Source organism: Podarcis cretensis (assembly GCF_951804945.1).
Source record: "Podarcis cretensis genome assembly, chromosome: 6".
Classification (NCBI taxonomy): domain Eukaryota; kingdom Metazoa; phylum Chordata; class Lepidosauria; order Squamata; family Lacertidae; genus Podarcis; species Podarcis cretensis.
This window is the reverse complement of record NC_137175.1, coordinates 40,907,858-40,927,099: the sequence shown is the minus strand read 5'-3', so window position 1 is coordinate 40,927,099 and position 19,242 is coordinate 40,907,858. Positions and strand designations below refer to the sequence as shown.

At 42.3% G+C, this 19,242-nt stretch overlaps 1 protein-coding gene across 3 annotated transcripts; it reads right to left on the bottom strand.

The window, feature by feature from the left end:
• Positions 1 to 733: 733 nt before the first annotated feature.
• Positions 734 to 17,314, bottom strand: LOC307217777 (polymeric immunoglobulin receptor-like). Of its 3 annotated transcripts, XM_079979646.1 has the most exons (10): positions 17,169 to 17,314; positions 16,667 to 16,735; positions 14,945 to 15,068; positions 11,953 to 12,294; positions 9,688 to 10,017; positions 7,756 to 7,908; positions 6,487 to 6,598; positions 4,350 to 4,468; positions 2,128 to 2,262; positions 734 to 1,270 (listed from the first exon to the last, which is right to left on the bottom strand). In XM_079979646.1, the coding sequence occupies exons 3-10, from the start codon at positions 14,982 to 14,984 to the stop codon at positions 1,194 to 1,196; spliced, it is 1,308 nt and encodes a 435-aa protein (XP_079835772.1). In that variant the 5' UTR covers positions 14,985 to 15,068; positions 16,667 to 16,735; positions 17,169 to 17,314; the 3' UTR covers positions 734 to 1,193. The 3 variants fall into 3 exon arrangements, with proteins under 3 accessions (XP_079835772.1, XP_079835774.1, XP_079835773.1); XM_079979648.1 differs by lacking the exon at positions 7,756 to 7,908; XM_079979647.1 differs by lacking the exon at positions 17,169 to 17,314 and having other exon boundaries at positions 16,667 to 16,792.
• Positions 17,315 to 19,242: the final 1,928 nt, after the last annotated feature.

The window sequence follows — 19,242 nt, the reverse complement described above, 5'->3', positions numbered from 1 at the left end:
GCCCTGGTCTCCTAGAACACACAGAGAAATGAAAAGAGCAGAGATTGGTTGTGTGCAGGTGCCATTTGTGACTGCTTGGGAGACACCCTGGAAAGGAGGTGTCTTTGAGAGCAGTGGGAAGGCAGGGACCTTCAATCCTCGCAACTGCCTCATGGGAGCACGACCTACCGGGAAGAGTTGCTAGGGTCACTAGGCCTGCGCTGTTTTGGTTTCTTTGAACAAAGAAACACTGACACCATGTTTTTTATTGCTGACCTGTGTTTGACTCCGGCTCCTGACATCACCTCTCTCAATACAAAACTCATACAGTGGTACCTTGGGTTAAGTACAGTGGTACCTTGGGTTACATACGCTTCAGGTTATATACGCTTCAGGTTACATACGCTTCAGGTTACAGACTCTGCTAACCCAGAAATAGTACCTCGGGTTAAGAACTTTGCTTCAGGATGAGAACAGAAATCGTGCTCCGGCAGCATGGCGGCAGCAGGAGGCCCCATTAGCTAAAGTGGTGCTTCAGGTTAAGAACAGACCTCCGGAATGAATTAACCCGAGGTACCACTGTACTTAATTCATTCCGGAGGTCCGTTCTTAACCTGAAACTGTTCTTAACCTGAAGCACCACTTTAGCTAATGGGGCCTCCTGCTGTAGCTATGCCACCGCTGTACGATTTCTGTTCTCATCCTGAAGCAAAGTTCTTAACCCGAGGTAATATTTCTGGGTTAGCGGAGTCTGTAACCTGAAGCATATGTAACCTGAAGCGTATGTAACCCAAGGTACCACTGTATATGTATCATGGCTAAGATGATAACAAGAGCAAGGATCCAGAGAGTGCACCCAAGATCTAGCACATAACCATATATATTTTAATACTAACCCCCAATTCTGAGCACCATCTCATGTCATAGTACAAACTGCTTTTGAAAATTCCCTTAATTTCCAAAGGCACACACATAATGCAAAGACTCACTGGGTGAACACAGAATTAGAAGCCTTATAGGTGTCTATGTCCTGGTGACTACTTTAAAACTAATAAGAGGTGTACCTCACATGTTATTTCTGATATAATTTTATGTCAATATCAGAAGGGGACAATATAATGCAGAATGACTGCTGCTTAGACATAGAATAGATTACATACTGTAAGCTTTGAAAATTCTCTCTTAACTATATGCAACCTCATTTGAAACGGCAGTCAATCAGTTTCTCTCAAGTTGTCGGGATTTGCCCCATGGCTGAGCAAGGAATATTCATTTTCAACTGGGACCTCAACTAAAACAGAGAGAGAGAAAAAAAAATTAGGTTATATCATAGAAACTAAATTATTTGGAACTACTTTTATGTCCTTACCTCTAAAGTACTTGAACATGGTCCAAAACAGGATGGCTTGACAACCACCAACTCTGCAATTTTTATTTTTTTTTAAACCCACCTCAACCTCATTTTTGCTATTTTATTCAGTAGTTTCCATGTGATCAATATACCCTGACTCCAGATTTCAACATTCTACAGCCACGAGAAACTTTAATACCATTAATAGTATCCTATCATAAGAACCCCATGCAAAGCAGTAGCTTTAAATTAATGTAAGACACCAAAGAACTGTACTATATCAGTCGGTTCAACATAATAAAGCTTGCTGTTCATAGCTTCTTCTTTTTAAAAAATTTAGTCATCCAGTAATTATATCAGAACCTCCTTATTACAAAAGATATTGAAAATGAGGGCAAAAGGGTTTAAACAGATGGGAGCCATGCACCAGACCTATGAAACTGTGATTTTGCAAGGTTCTAAATCCCACGGGGAATCTCCATGCATAGAGGAGGGAAGACTCTCTGCTTCAAACCGTCACCCTCAGACTCAATAAATAAAACACAATAAAAGAGATGTGCTGAAGGGGGTGTTCCATCACTGCCCCTCACATATTTCTTTGCATGCAGAAACAGAGAGAGAGGGGGGGGGAGAGGGAGAGAGAGAGAGAGAGAGAGAGAGAGAGAGAGAGAGAGAGAGAAGCCCATTGTACACAATTGTGCAATGGATTGCGGCCAACATTTTGGGAAGGAGGTTAATATTATTGATATTCATCTAACAAAGGAAATTTAAGTCACAGAAGCAGAAAGAACGCATACCTTTGTCAGTGTCTAGGGCAGATTCTTGTTCGTCCGCTGAGCCTATTTGCTCTTCCATGGGTCGTTCTCCTGAACAATGTTGGTCAGCCAGTGCTATTGCTCCTTCTGGGTTTCTTGCAGGAATGTCATTTGAAGCTTTTGGTAAAAACCCAACAGATAATTACATTTTCATCCACTGACTACTGGGGTAGCTTCTGTGGCTAAGAAGACATACCACTAGTCTCAAAATAAATTGATTTTTCAATATGTTATGCAGGTTTACTAGATTTGGCAGTGAGAGTTGTCCCAGAGAAGCCAGTGAGCAAAATAATATTCATGTGCAAATAGCTTGTGCTTTGAACATCTTCAAAGCAATGCTTTGCCCCCACCCATCCTGTCCTGGCAAATGTCACACCACCACCACTGATGGTGCTCTGGGTCCATCACATACCACTACTGCTTCTGACATTTAACAATAAAACAAACTCAGATTGGCTCTCTGCCTCTCTAGTGAGGCAAAAATCATGAACAACTTAGGCCCTCACCAGATAAGTCACACTACTTACTGAAGATAGGAGACCTAAGAAACCAGGAGTGGTGGGTGCTCTGCCTTTTCTGAATAGGATCACCCTAACCCTAAGAACCAGGTACACAAGATTTGGGACAGAGGAGCATTCTTGAAGCCAGTACTGCTCCTCGATAACTAGATATTCTTTTTTTTCCAGTTTCTGTTGATTTGCCAGCTGCACCCTCTTCTGGAAAAGGGAAAGTTTGCACCTATCATAGATACCATGGTGGTAACTTCTAGATTAGACTACTGCATAGCAGGTTTGGAAAATTCAGCAGGTCCAATATACAGCTGCACAATCACTAATTAGGGGTAGTTTTACAGGCCATATTGTGCCAGTATTGAGAGAACTGCCTGCCCATTTGTTTCTGAGATAAAGTCAAGGTACTGTTCTAGAAACATGTTCTTGCCCTTCTGCTGTTTCCTTATATACCTTGTAGGAATTATGTTTTTAGCACTTAGGTTGCAATCTTATACCTGCTTATCTGGGAATAATAATAATAATAATAATAATAATAATAATAATAAATTTTATTTATATCCCGCCCTCCCCGGCCGAAGCCGGGCTCTGCGCAGCTAACAACAATCAAACAATCAAATAATCCAACATTCTAAAAACATTTCATTATAAAAATTAATTAAAATCAAATTGGTGGCAACCGTTAAGCAAAATTCTGTGCAGGTTGCTAGAGGAGGGAGTCAGGCTGCACCCCAACCAAAGGCCTGGTGGAACAGCTCTGTCTTGCAGGCCCTGTGGAAAGATGTCAGGTCCCGCAGGGCCCTAGTCTCTTGTGACAGAGCGTTCCACCAGATTGGAGCCGCAGCCAAGAAAGCCCTGGCTCTAGTTGAGGCCAGCCTAACCTCTCTGTGGCCTGGGACCTTCAGGATGTTTTTATTTGCAAACCGTAGGTTCTTCTGTGGGACATACCAGGAGAGGCGGTCCCGTAGGTACGAGGGTCCTAGGCCGTATAGGGCTTTAAAGGTTAAAACCAGCACCTTAAACCTGATCCTGTACTCCACCGGGAGCCAGTGCAGCTGGTATAGTACCGGATGAATGTGATCTCGCAGTGAAGACCCCATAAGGAGACTCGCCGCGGCATTCTGCACCCGCTGGAGTTTCTGGGTCAGTCTCAAGGGCAGCCCCACATAGAGCGAGTTACAATAATCCAGTCTGGAGATGACCGTCGCGTGGATCACAGTGGCTAGGTCAGGGCGAGAGAGATAAGGAGCCAACTGCTTAGCTTGGAGGAGATGAAAAAATGCCTCCTTTGTTATAGCTGTAATCTGCGCTTCCATAGAAAGGGAGGTATCGAAGATTACACCCAAACTCTTAACAATTAAACCTCATTGAGCTCAGTAGGGCTTACTTCTAAGAAAAGAATAGGCTCGTACAGTACTGTTGGTATTGCACAACTACAATGGTGTATGCATTTTATGATTTATAGCCAGCGTCCTTGTGAAAGCTGTGATTCAAGTGCATTGATATAATGGATACATAGGCAAATGCTCCAGCTTAAATCAGACACACTTTGGACCAGCAAGATCTAGCCAACCTGCATCCATTGTGAATGAAAACTGAACATGACGCCAGCAAGGGCTGTTTTGTGCCATATTTTGCTGCCCCAACAAGAACCAAATGCACAGAAACACCAAGAGAATAGACGGCTTTGCTTACCATCCTTCTTTCGCTTCCTTATCTTAAGAAATACAATGATAACAGCTGCAGCCAGAACAAGAAATCCAAGCAAAATTGGTATGACAATTGGAAGTAGATTTAGTTCAGTTTCAGACAACCTAAAAATAGACATAGTACAAAAAAGAGCTTTTTTTTTTTTTTTTTTTTTTTTGCTTGTCATAATGTTTAAACTTTTACTTCCCCAGTGGCTGGTGGATGTCTGTTACAGATCTATCTCTTTTGGTGCCAGTGCAGGGATCAGGAGCAGCTCATACAAGTTAGCAGCCCAAACATTAGACCAAGAAGTTGCCATCATGAGTCAGATGGAAGACAGGAGCCAAAAACTCAAGTAACGGACCAAGAGGATGTCAACAGGGAAACAGGAATGGTTCAGGAAGGAATTGTGAGTGAGAAGTAGAGGGCCTTAATAGTAATGGCATTCATCTTTTGTACAGGGTGGAGTGGATATTTATTTTACTTTTTCTCCTTATGGTCCAAGCAAAATTATTTTATTGTAAGCATCACAATGAAGGTATAACTATTGTTTATAAAAAGTGCAGAGTTGACTGGGGTGAAACCTTGGTGCTGAGAGTGCCAGTTTCTTCATCACTCCAATGGTTCTGCTGCCCGCCTGGAAGGTAAGTCAGGCAGACTGTAAAGGACAGGGTGGGGCAACACTCCGGTGAAGATGGAAACCCCCAACCAGCCAGGTGATAAATTGGTAAATTGGCACATCAATAGCAGGTCCCAAGGTAAGGGAAATTGTGAAGAAAAAGCAAGGGATAGTAAGGACAAGTATCAGGAGAAGTTGAGCAGCCCAGGATAAAAGGGAGACAAGAAGATGGGGGAGATTGAATAAGTAGGGGAGAGAGGAAGTAAAGGCAGCTCAGAAGGGGTAGAAGCTGGCAAGCAATGCCTCAAAGGAGCATCACCTAGTGAGATCAAAAGGAGTTCGGGAGTTCACCTTGGTGAGAGAAAGGTGGGGGGGGGGTCCACAGACAGGGCCCCTACACTACAGATGCCTTAAGCATTACTGGCTAGTTAAAATACTTGGTTAAAACCATTCCGAGGGCATCTCATGATAACAAGAGTCCCAAACATAGCATGAGTGTGGGGCTCACCAGGTTATTTCTGGAGATAAGCAGTTGTTTTTTACTTAAAAAAAATATTTAGGGGTACTCTCATTTTCCTACTCATATTGAAATACTGCCCCTTAATGAGGCCAAATTTAGATTCACAAAATGTTTAGGGGTATGCGTACCCCTACGTACCCCCAGGAGAAAAGCACCGGAGATAAGAGATAGTCTGGTGTTCTAAAGAGCCTTGTTACCTTTAGGACTTGGGGCAAAAGAGTTCAAAATTACCCTTGTGTTGTGGTGGGAATTGGCATGTTTTGCCCTTTACAACAGAGCCACAGTCACCCTTAGCTAACCCTTCAGAGACTTCAATCTAGCAGAGGGTGTGGCAAAAAGTCGGTGCAACCACCAATCACACACACACACAGAGAGAGAGAGAGAGAGAGAGAGAGAGGGAGGGAGAGAGAGAGAGAGAGAGAGAGAGAGAGAGAGAGAGAGAGAGAGAGAGACGCACAGGACACTCAAACATTTACCACCCTTTTGATGATTGCTCTGATTTCTGCCCAGTCTACAAAATTGCACCCTCCCCACCCATCAGTTCATCAATTGTCTCTAATTTTTCTATAGACCTTGTATTTTGTTTTTTTGTTTGAAATAACTTTTGAAGCAGTGTAATAAGTCTTAACACCAGTGAAAGGAGTGCCATCTACTGGCTCATCCTAATTTCTTGCAACGCATAATTCTTTTTCAACGTTTCCTTTCTAAGCATTCGACTGGCTATTTTGGGAAACTGCAGTTCATCTATTAAGTGTGCAGAACACTAGCAGCTCTCCCCCATTTACACATGTTAGTATTTTAACTAGAAGATTCAGCACATTAGTTTGGGTCAGTTTCTCATTCTTTCCTTGGCACTAGCTGCTAAACTACCCTCTGGAAGTGCTGGCGCCTATTTTTCAGACTGGCTGGATGACATTTTTTTAAACTTAAATTTTAGAGAAATGGCTGGATGCCACTGAGCATGAGAATGTGCTTAAACTAGACAAGGCATCTTCCAACTTTACCTTTGCTTGTAAACTTCATTTGTAGCTGTCACATAACTGTGGGGGGATGTCCAGATTGTTTGTGGCTCATGTGTGGTTGCCGTATCATTTACGATATTGAAGAAAACCAATTCTGTTAGGAGGAAAAAGAGGATCACTGAAAATCAAGATGCTCTTGAATGTTCCTACACCAGGGGTGGCCAACTTGTAGCCCCACAGATGTTGCTGAACCACAACTCCCATCCACTGGCCCCGATCACTGGTCATGTTGAGTGGGGATTATGGGAACTGTATTTCAGTGCTATTAACTGGAATTCAGAGGGAGTTGTCAGAAGAACAATGGCCAAGGCTTTGCTGGATGAAGCTGAAAGAGGCTGCTGCATGGCAATGTAGGAACTGGGTCCTTCTCACCTTTACCTTTTGACTCCAGGAGGCAGTCGAGTAAGTGGAGGCTCTGCAGCCAGTACCATGGAAGATGCTGCACAGCTGGTACATGGCTAGTTGGCCCTTCTGATGCCAGTAGCATCAGCTCCAGAGATGCTATCAACTCAGAAACTGTACAGTTGTATGGGGCAGCAGCACTGTCCTATTCCACCTAGCACTGGCCAGAAAGAGGGATATCCACCACCTTTATGCAACAGCTGCCAGTGGTTTCACTTCACCAGGGCCAGCTTTATTAGACAGAGTGAGACAGCTGCCTCAGGCAGCAGGTGCTAGGGGGCGGCAGCAACCCACTAGCTGTTTCTCTTGAACCCTATTGGCTGTACCCTTCTGGTTATGTGTGTCCTATCCTGCACCCCCATGATCAACCTAATCCTCTCAGAAGCACTGAGTGATGTTCTGCAGTTGACAGAATTGAAATAACATCCAACTGCAGGCCAAGTTGCCTTCTGTGCATCAAAAGGTGAAGGAACCATCTTGTCTTTTGTCCCATGTGGCAAAATGTATTGGGCCAGACCTGCACATAGCAACCTATCTCACCACCTGGAGTCCACTTAGAATTGAGCTTTATGCTATAGTGGGACCCCAGATTGGATGTCTGCATGTGATTCACTGTGCAGGCATAAAGGGCAATGCTACAAAAAGTACCCCTAGGGTGAAGTAATACTGCCTTATTAAGATAGTAATATATGTTTGAGCTATACCACGTCAAACTACAGGGAATGTGGGGAATCTCACCTGATCACACATTGTGTATCAATCTGCCTATCTATCTATAATCTCCTTTCCCATTTTGCCACCCCATCCCGCTGCTGCAAAGGCGCCTGCAACCACCAAATCCTCTCTTACCTGGGTTGCGTGGCAGCGCCTGTGAAGTGGCGGTGGCAGCGGGTTCCAGAAAGATCTCATGAGGTGGCAGGGTGGACGTGGGGGTGCCGCCACTTAGAGTTCCACCACCCAAGCCAGTTTCCTCAGTCTGCCACATGGGTGGGACAGCCCAGCCTTCCACATTAAAAAGGGAGGTCATGGAGAAAGTTATAGCCTTCCTTCCTTCCTAAAATCTAGTCGCCCATGCACAGGGAATCATTTGTACATTCATTTTTAAAATGCACCACCTCCCCACTGTCCCCCGCCCAACACACATGCACCCTACCTAAGAGCCAACTCTTCGCCTGGCACTTTCATTATACACCTTTAGGCCCCAGGCAAAAATGTTCCTTTTTAACTTGGCTGATTTAATTGACATCCTATGCCCTTTTAAAATGTGGGGGTTCGGGGGAGGGGCGTTATTGGGCTATTGTTTTTATTTCAATTATGTATTTTGTGGTTTCATATTTTGATTTTATTCTGTGAACCGCTCTGAGACCTCCGGATATAGGGCGGTATATAAATTCAATAAATAATAATAACTCCTAGGGGCCAAGTTCCCTTCGTCCCTCCTCCCCAATAAAATATTCACCATTCAAAGTAGAGCAGCCCAGGATAAAAGGTGATAAAGTGGTGTGCAAGCACTGCATCTTGTGATCTATTATATGGGGTGGGGCTTACTTGCCCTCCCCTCCCCCCATATTATATTCAATTGCACCTCTGCACACCTGCCAGGAACCACGTGCTATATCATACATGCCTCATGTTCCCCTAGAACCCTGATTGAGAAAGCAGAGCACAGGTATCATGGCAACAGCTCACCGGAGGGATTTGGAACAACTTCTCTTAGAAAGGGCCCTGCCTGTTCTAACAAATTTAGCCACACACAGAAAGGCAAGGGATTTTATTCAGTAGCAGCCTCTTTCAACTGAGAGCCCCCCGTGGTGGGTTTACATGAAAAGAGTATATGCTCAGGCAAGGTCTGTGACTCCTCAACTTCCTCTGGGTATATCCACACTGCTCAGGGCAGGAACATTACCAACAGTCAGACACATGGAACTTGTTTCAAGCCTATAGGATTAGAGCAGTCTTAAACAGTAGGTCTTGGACCACTTTTAGTGCTGCAACCTGCTCAGTGCCTCCTTGCTTGCCTGCCCCACCCCCTAGGTTTTCGGTTGCACAGATGCTGTGGGATTTCTTACCATGAGAGAAGGTTGTGAAAAAGAATTTAGCAATTTCCAAAAATGTATTGGGTACCAGCAGAAAGGGATGTCTCCATATAATGTCATGTAGAATACGTCAATTGAAGCTAGACTTCACTTAATAAGCTGTGATTAATGTGTGATTCCCTAGACAGTGGAAGTGTCTAGACTTGACGAGTTTATCAGATGAGCTGCTAAGATAAGGAAAAGCTAAATGTTTTGGCAAGGAATGTTCTTTTGCATTTTACAACCCCTTTAGGCAGGTGGTTTCCAGAAGCACTGTAATTTTGTAATTGCTTTTAAAGAAATGCTTTTAGAAATAATAATACTTGAGGAAACGTTTTTGCAAAACTGTATGTCTCGTTCTGCCAGCACACTCTTTCGTGGGCAGCTTGGTTTTATAGAAGACTTTTAGTGTCACTAATTGGACCAGAAAAGTGACAGCAGAAACAAGCCCTCAGCCAGCCTGGCTTAAAAGTGGAGGTGGAAGGAAAGCAAATTTGAAAAATGAACTTCCTACTGCATTGGGTTGGGGCTAGCAAGGAAAGGAACAAGGTATTCTGCACCCCCCAAAAAACAATCCCATGCCCAAGGATCATTGAAGCTCTGAAGAGGATTATCTCCCATATTTGCAGAGGGAGTATATGCATACCCACCAGCTCATAGCGCCATTATGACATTTGTGATTTTGTCATTTTACTTCTCTGCTTACCTTCTGTGACCTCCAGTTGTATGATGCTTGAGCTTGTATTGTCATCAGACGTTCCTGTTCCACATTTATACATTCCTGAATCTTCTTTTCTCAGTTTGTTTATGAAAACTTTGAAAGTTTCTGAGCTATTTCCAGCAGTAAAAACAATTCTTCCTTCTTGCTGTTTTCCCTTATTCATGCTAGTATCTGCTATGAGAGAACAGCCAGATCTCCTCATCTTACAAAAGGATCTCCTCATGCTTGACTTGGCAGTTTCCACTGGGCATTGGATCATCACTGACCCTCTCACTTTACCCCAAAGTATTTCAGGTGATTTTGGCATATTTGGACCTGTTTGGAGAAAATAAATCAAAGCATTTATTACTATCTTTCCCCCCCGACAGTCTTAAACAATTTTTCAAAGAATCATTACTACCTACTACAGTCAATAGTGCATGTAAAAGGTAAAGGTACCCCTGCCCGTACGGGCCAGTCTTGACAGACTCTGGGGTTGTGCGCCCATCTCACTTAAGAGGCCAGGGGCCAGCGCTGTCCGGAGACACTTCCGGGTCACGTGGCCAGCGTGACATCGCTGCTCTGGCGAGCCAGAGCCGCACACGGAAACGCCGTTTACCTTCCCGCTGGTAAGCGGTCCCTATTTATCTACTTGCACCCGGAGGTGCTTTCGAACTGCTAGGTTGGCAGGCGCTGGGACCGAGCAGCGGGAGCGCACCCCGCCGCAGGGATTCGAACCGCCGACCTTTCGATCGGCAAGCCCTAGGCGCTGAGGCTTTAACCCACAGCGCCACCTGCGTCCCTAATAGTGCATGTATATGGAAATATAAAAAGGTGTTTTACTAGAGAAAGAGAAGAAATCAAGGGCACCTCTATCAATATCAATGATATTGGCACATCATTGGTACAATCAGCAGGAGAGGCCCGGTTGGTGGTGTTTCTGTTGGTTTAAATTCTTCCTCAATGTTAATAATGAGAGAGACAGATATGCTTGACCAGGGAGGGCACTCAGCAAATGGGACTCAGCCTCTGAGGAGACCCTATCATGGGTCAGTGTGAACTGTACATCACCCAACAGAAACACCACCAACCGGGCCTCTCCTGCTGATTGTACCAATGATGTGCCAATATCATTGATATTGGTAGAGGTGCCTTTGATTTCTTCTCTTTCTCTAGTAAAACACCTTTTTATATTTCCATATACATGCACTATTAGGGACGCAGGTGGCGCTGTGGGTTAAAGCCTCAGCGCCTAGGGCTTGCCGATCGAAAGGTCGGCGGTTCGAATCCCTGCGGCGGGGTGCGAATTTAAAAATGTTGCAGTTCACCTTGGCATTTGGTGACTGAAAGGCGCTGTTCCTTAAGATCATTAGCTGTGAGGATATGTGCCTGTTTTAAAATGTTTAATTTTTTTAATGTAATTGTATTGTTTTGCTAGTTTGTTGTTTGCCACCCTGGACTCCTTTGTAAGAAAGGACAGGACAGGAATTAAATTATTAATTATAAAACAACAATCAAGCGGGCACAAAATGTAAACAGACTTTCTCATTTAAAACATTTAAGCAACCCAAATACATGCAAAAGCTGGGCTTGTCCTCATCCACCTAGCAATTTATTGAAAGCCTTGTTTGCCTCTACATTTTTCAGGTGGGTTATTAGCCCTTTGAACAACTGTAAATGGAAAACTGTATCTATAGATAATGGCTCCACATTAGAGTACAGATATGAGAGAGCTTAAAGAGCCATGATTATTGAAGGTTAATAGAGAAAAGTGATGCAAAAGCAGAACTGGAAAGTGATTGATCTGAATCCCAGATTTCTGCCAAGAAGTCTTTTGAACTAACTTCTTAGCATAGAATTTTACCCAAATATATATTTGTTTTGCTTTTTCTAAACCAGGATATCCCTGATAGCACTTTTGGATTTGGTTTGTTTAGAGAATAGGTGGCAAAGCAGCTGCCTTCCAAAGAGTTTTGGAAAAACCTGTTGTGGATACACAAAATACCCATTTAAAAGAAAAACAAAGAAGCAATACTCAGATCCTTCTCCTCCCCCTACCCCCAAAAACCCCATGCACAGCACCAATACACACAGACTAAAACACAGACCAACAGAGACAAAACACACACCCTACACAGCCAAAAAAAGAAAAAGCAGGCAAAATTATCCCATCAAGGCAACTGAAAAAGCAGACCCCAGAAACAAAACAAATTGTTAAAATAGCCCTTCAGTTTTTGAAAAAAGTTGTTTGGATTCCAACAGCTTGCTTACCTTCCCAAATGGTTAGATTCACTCCAGCATAAAACCCATAAGCATTTTTGTTGCCAATGCCACATCTGTAATTACTGGAGTCTGTCTTCACCAGCTGTGTCATTGTCACTTGCAAAATCCCACTTTGAGGGCTATCATGCATTATCACTCTTCCTTCATAGTCTTTGTGAATGAAATCGTTAGTTGAAATGATAGTCTGGCAAGAGTGACGGTTGGTTGACTCCTTGCACCAGTATTTTCTGCCATGTCTATTGGCTGATGTGGTTTCATAGTAGCACTTGATTGTCACTGATCTTCCAGCATGGCTTATCAGCAGCCTTGGAGCATATAATGTTCCTGAAACTGTTTTAAATAAGGGTACAAAAGCTATCAACACATTATTCAAGCAATAAGACAATTTATATAGGGTCATGGAGCGATTCAAGCCCCCTTTGAACCAGGCTGGGAGTGATTTGAATGGATTGGGAAGAGATGTCGCTCCATGTGAGAAGCAGTTCCCATTGATCCTGCTGACCCTATTAAGGATCGATGGGAATTGTATCCCACATGTATCATTGCAAGCAGTATGCTGCTATAGTCCTGAGGGTCAAATTTGCCACTGCTACCAGGTATATTTTTAGAATGGGTGGGACACAATGGGGAAGAGCTCAGGACTGCAATGAATGGTATGATTGCTTATTAAAGTGTAATTTAATTCACACTTCATTCACTATCTGAACAAGGAATTAGTATCCCAACAAAGCTTTGGTAATGTTTATATTTTGCTAATTGGTTAATCATTTGAAGCATTGACGGTTCCCAGTAAGGAACATACTCTTACACAATCCTCGGAACAGTGATAACTCCAAGGGTATAGCATGTATCCAAGTTGCAGTTGGGTTACTGGAGACTTACTATGTTTTGTGACGCATGGTTTATTTACACGTATATACAGGTTGCGCATGAGTGGAGATTCACAGCTTTCACACACTAATAGATACTAGTTCCGTATTTGCTTTTGAGGAAACCCAGGTACTGCACAGCTCCCAAGACATCCTCCAACTCCAACCTTTTCCTCAGACAGTCTTAGTACGACCCCAACTTCAGGTTCAGGCCACACAGACACAGTTGGACGACATCAGCCCCAGAGAAGGGGTGGGGGAGAAAGCTAAGCCCTTTTTACCAAATGGCCCCTGACCCTTGCAGTGCACAACAGAGGACACCAATAAGGATGAGATTCAGGTGGATAACTGTTGGTAGTATATTAGGGAACCTCCCAGTCAGAGGATACAGCCCGGCAACCATGCTTGGACTCACCCTTGGAGGTTTCCCCAGCATGTAGGAGTCAAATACTGTAAAATCAGGTCAAAGTCCATCAAAAACTTACCCAGTTCCTCCAGGAAAGTAGAGCCAACCACCCTACAAACTTTTCCATTCTACATAAAGCTTCAGCAGGGTTTTGTAGCATCAGTTCATTTGGAGCTATCCAAGGTCCTGTTTTTCTCTGCTCTCTGTATAGAATAACCTTAATCTGATTTGCCAGCTGTGATTTGACTTTCTCTACCTTGGCTAGCCTTGATTTGACTGTACTAGACACTACCTGTGTCCTGTTACCTTCAAGTGGCTATGGAACAAAATATTATTTTTTCAGAAGGGTCTCAAACTATGAGTTCCTATCTGAAGAAGTGTGCATGCACATGAAAGTTTATACCAAGAACAAACTTAGTTGGTCTCTAAGGTGCTACTGGACTATATATATATATATATTCCTATGTTGACAAATTGCTTATACTTAACCAACTACTGAACAAAGCTAGACCTGTTTGGCAGCCTTGAGCACTGAAGCAGTCCTTCTACAGACCAGAACTGAACTGTATTACTGTAGAGTCAATGAACCAGAGATGACCTTGAGGCTTTCTAGCTCAAATTCTAATCCCATTCCAATATATTTTGAAAGATCCTGCTTTGTCTGGATCTTCTCTAATGTAAAAATAGTTTCCTAGAAAAAGTCTAACAGATTTATCTGTCAAAACAAAATAAAAAAATTCCATTCAGTAGCACCTTAAAGACCAACTAAGTTAGTTCTTGGTATGAGCTTTCGTGTGCATGCACACTTCTTCAGATACACAGTGTGCATGCACACGAAAGCTCATACCAAGAACTAACTTAGTTGGTCTTTAAGGTGCTACTGGAAGGAATTTTTTTATTTTGTTTTGACTATGGCAGACCAACACGGCTACCTATCTGTAACTAGATTTATCTGTGAAAGTCAAAGTAAAGCTCAAATATTTCATAGTATACCTGAAGGAGCATCTTCACTCCTATTTCTCAGCCAAGACACTGAGGTCCTCCTCTGAACACCTTCTGCTAGTACCCTCACTACAAGAAGCAAAGTTACAGGGAACCAAGCAGAGGGTCTTCTCGGTAGTGGCACCCTCCCTGTGGAATGCCCTCCCTTCAGATGTCAAGGAAATAAACAGCTTTCTGACTTTTAGAAGACATCTGAAGATGTCCCAATTTAGGGAAGTTTTTAATGTTTTTATTATGTTTTTAGATATGTTGTAAGCCCCCCAGAGTGGCTGGGGAAACCTCCTATGTAAATCAGGGGCACCTGCAGCAAATTTATTTAATCCTTTCCTCAGACTATGGAAAAGAGACTTAAATATGAACTTTAATATTATTAAGTGTACAGAAAGTTTCCAAGTTACCAATAGAGTAACTCTGGTTGTTGTTATTTTTGTTGTTGTGTTTGCATTTTTTGATTTTATAAATTTAAAGCCAAAGTATATCTTAAGCATATATGAAACTGGCTGCAAAGAGAGTGAAAGAGGGGAGAAATGACAATTTACTAGCTATATTGGACTAAAGATTTGTTCTTGAAGGAGCAAGCAGAAAACACAGAAGTGCCAAAGATAGACCAGAAGGAGGATAGTTGTTATGAACCCCAATTCTTTCACAACCCTGACACAACTTATCAAACTTATTGAAGATGACACAACTTTTGTCTACTCACCGTGTATGAGAACGAGGAAAAAAATAAAGGTATTCATCATTGTGCTTGATTTCAGATTTATTCAAAATCAAACATCTAAACTGGATGCAAGGAGTAGGACAGGCTCTGAATACCCCTACAAAACCTGGCAGAAATATGAAGGGTTTTTAAAAAAATCATTACATTTATTAAAGATATTGAAGTGTAAAAGATATATATATATATATATATATATATATATATATATATACACACACACACAATTATATAGTCCAAGAAGGCTGATCATCTGTGAAATATATCTAGCATTCATAATTGCTGTTACAGGTGAAAAAAATGAAATGTTTTCTGCAGAATAAAGCAGCCCCCCTAAAGTGTTTTCTCCCCCAAAGCCTGCTGACAACTCCCTTTCCCTTTCCCTATTTTGCTTCTTTCTGGAATTTCTGGGTAAAATTGTCAGCAGCAGTGACTCTGAATAAAGATAATGTTCATGTGTGTGGCTGCAAGCTCTGGACAGTTGGAGAACTTCCTCATGCATGTTAAAACCCCCTTTTTAGTTTGTTTGTGTGTTTCATTTTAAGAAGTTGCTGCTTCAAGTGTCTTCACTTGAAGACAGTAGAATTTGTACATTTCACAAGCACATACATCTATGCCCATGATGAAGACGATAGATGAGGTTGACAGCTTTCTTGCTTTTGCAAAGGACGTGGGGGATAAAATAGGACCAAAAAGGAAAGAAGCATTTAGTTCTAACAGTGCATTGTGTCCCCCAAGCTAGGGTCAGAGAATTTAACCAGATCAGCACTGTGTTACCCCAAAATTCAGTGGTTAAAATGACTTCAAAACCAAATGGAGTCACACAGCTCCTTGCACAGCTTCCTTCCTGGGGCCCAAACTAAACTTGTTTGTTCACATTTTTGCCCCACGAATGTATACATGGATGTATAACATATGGTACCACAAAATAAGTTTTGTGGTATTTTAAACACTATCAATTTCATCATGGCATTAGCTTTTATGGACTACAAAAAATATTCTGAGCCTATGGGATCTTATAACACTCAAATTTAAAAAACCATTTTATCAGCTTTGATAGATTAAAAAGAAAATACTCTTGAACATTTGCTTAGTTCTTGCCTTGGCTAGTCACCACAGGCACCATTTTTTTCTTCCTTTAACTAGAGTGATGCATCATTGTACTATAAAGAACCATGGGTGAGGTTTGGAGGGGCTGCAAATTAGTATAGCTCCAAACCTTCAACGTTGCGTATTTTAGATGCATAAATCACAATCCCACTTTTCAGTTCAGCTTACTCCCAGGTTAGTGTGCACAGGTGATGGCAGCAGGGCAGGGCACTCCTATCTGCAGGAACTGCTTTTCCAACACAAATGTGTTATTTCCTTTCAGAAACTCTGGAATTTGTGATGGAGCTTCAGTTCCTGCCATTTGCTACCCTCTTCCTTTTCCCCAAGTAAGGCTCCCCACTCCCTTGAAATGGGAGAGGAACAGTTGTGCACAATTGTGTGCATGGTTCCTAATCCAACACTGAGGACTTCATGTTCAGTCCCAATTCTTGACTGCCGGCTTCCAGCCAAGACAAACTTTAATGCAACAAGTGCACAGAACCCTGCTTGTGCCCAAAGCTCTGTCTTGCTGGATCAGAGTAAAGCTGGGGCCATATATCCACCCATACTTTCATGGGACCTTTCGTTGCCCACAAAAGTTGGAGGAGAAATACTCACAGGAAGATGTGCCCGTTTACTCAGAAATCAGTCTCACCATTCAACAGGCTGGCAACACGGTAAGTGTGCCTAGGAGTGCAGTTTTGGAAAAAGCTATTATCATTATTTTAAAGTGATATGCATTCTCAGCAGGTTTTTAGCATATTCCAAATAGTAGCAATTCAAAGTCCTACTTATTCTCAAAAAGATCCTTATATAGTATCCTCCATTCATTCATTCACTTTTCCTATTTTTACCATTTGCAAGAATTTATTCAACCAGCCTGTAACCTTCAGTGGAGACAAAAATATCCTGGCAATTAAAACTTCTCATTGTACAGTATGCTATATTGGGAGAACTGGTCAAACCTAGCAAGTTATAAAAGCTGTAATTGCAAAGTCAGCATTTAGCATTAGAGAACAGAACACATTGGATCCAATATAAGCAATGGCTACCTTGACAGGTTTGAAAAAATGTCTTTTTACATTGCTAATTTATCAGTCACAAAATGACTTTTCCTTACCTTATGATGAATATTAAAAGCACATTGGTTTTCCAAACTGCAGGTTTGATAATAGCATCACCTACCTGAAAATTTTGGGGTTTCTGAATAAATATTTAAATACGACACATGAAGCTGCAAGTTGATTTCAGTCCTACCTTTTAAAAATTTCTGTTTCACACTCTGCTGTCTTCAATAAGTAGAGTATAAATGAAACAAGCTGTGTGTTAAAAAGAGGAAGCTTCAAGTCTAGTCTAATGCATCTCAGGTCACCGCAGTCAGTAATATAATGAAGTTCTTGATTTAAAAGAAGAGGAAGGATCTATGGTCAGAGTATGAAACAAAAAATTTCCCCTGCTTTCTGGACACTTAGAATACCAGAGAACAGAACTGTGGCTGATTCACATAAGCCGCTCCAGGGAGAGTTTCATCCAGTAAATTAGAAACGGTTCATTACCTTGAACTTGAAGTGAACCCCTAAACCGCAAAAAGGAGGCAGTTCAAAATAGGTGGCATAATAATTTGAAGTTCATGTAATTACTTTGTGGGTGATAAGAAAAGGCCTCTCTTTGCTCATACCCTATAGGAGTCAAGAGAGTGCTTAGACATTCACCTGAACATGGGATGTTTGAATGGGAGGAGAGACAAGACATGCATACAGGCCTCACCTTCAATGTCCCCTGTATGCTTTGGCATGATCCGCTCAGTACCCAACCTTCCCATGTTGAGTGGAGATGATCTGCAGAGGGCTTTTACTCATGTTCTCTCAAACACAATTAGAACCTTCTGCACCTACAGGAGCCCTGATAAAACAATGTTCCTAATGCATCTCTCCAGACTTCTCTTTCTGGCCCTCAGGACCCCTTTCCCCTTGCCACACATCTTATCAACCCTGCTCCATAATAATCTTGAACACTTTGACCTGGCAGGAATGTGCGTGTCCTTGGACTGTGACCATGCCTCTTCCTTGCTTGCTTGCTTGCATGGATGGAGGATGGGGAGATAGTGGGGGGGGGGTGGTAAAAAGGTAAAAGTCCTGTCTCTTGCTAACCCACTTTTGCTTCTCGCCCTGCTCACTTTCATAGAATTGTACAGCTGGAAGGGACCCTGAGGGTTATTTGCCCGCCTCCAGTCCACAGGGACCTTACCTGTTCTCCAAAAAATCTCAAAGATTGTAGACAGAGGCTCTGAGATTACATGCACAAGTTCCTTCAGTACCCCTAGGCCTCAGGAGAATGTATTTGTGTCAGGAGCTAACTGCACCGAACACATGCTCATAGGTTCTGTCCTGCAGTCAAATAGTCATGCATGTGACACTAGATAGCCCATACAATGGTGCCTCAGGTTAAGAACTTAATTAGTTCTGGAGGTCCGTTCTTAACCTGAAACTGTTCTTAACCCGAGGTACCGCTTTAGCTAATGGGGCCTCCCTCTGCCACCGCACCACCGCTGCACTATTTCTGTTCTCATCCTGAAGCAAAGTTCTTAGCCCAAGGTACTATTTCTGGGTTAGTGGAGTCTGTAACCTGAAGCGTCTGTAACCCGAGGTACCACGGTACATCTGTTTTCTACCTTCAAAACCATCTTTCTTTCTTTCCTTCTTTCGTTCTTTCATTCTTTCTTTCGTTTTGGTCATTGTTGTTTATTGGGCTTCATATGTTAACATCTACATATTTCTTTTCATTTCTTAACATCCACATATCAAATTGATAATAAGTATCTATAAAAAGCAACTGTGGTTTGTTAGTTTTAAATGATTTACTGGTAATCAGTTGTTCTAGTTGCTAAATTTATACAATTGGCCTATATGCTTAACTGTTTGCCTTGATGCTTTATCAATGGGGCTGAATCACTTAATCCCTTTAGACTCCTCTTGTGGTTTGGTTTTGTTTTTCTTCATTTTGCCCTACTTTGGAAAGTGTGTTTGCTAGCTCAAAGGTTGGTAGATAAATAATAACCATATCATGCGATTTGATAGGACCAAGCCTAATTGTTTCTCTGGTAATGTTAATGATTGGTTGATATAAGGCTGCCAAGAAAAATAATAGCGATCTCACTCTCAGTCTTTGTACCTCCCCTTCCATCACCATGCAAG

Coding starts and splice junctions, on each gene's coding strand:
- LOC307217777 (XM_079979646.1), bottom strand. CDS start 14,984: ATGATGAATACCTTTATTTTTTTCCTCGTTCTCATACACG. Junction 12,295..14,944: donor TTTCCTCGTTCTCATACACG/GTGAGTAGACAA, acceptor TATTTAAAACAG/TTTCAGGAACATTATATGCT. Junction 1,271..2,127: donor TGCCCTAGACACTGACAAAG/GTATGCGTTCTT, acceptor TCTCTGTTTTAG/TTGAGGTCCCAGTTGAAAAT.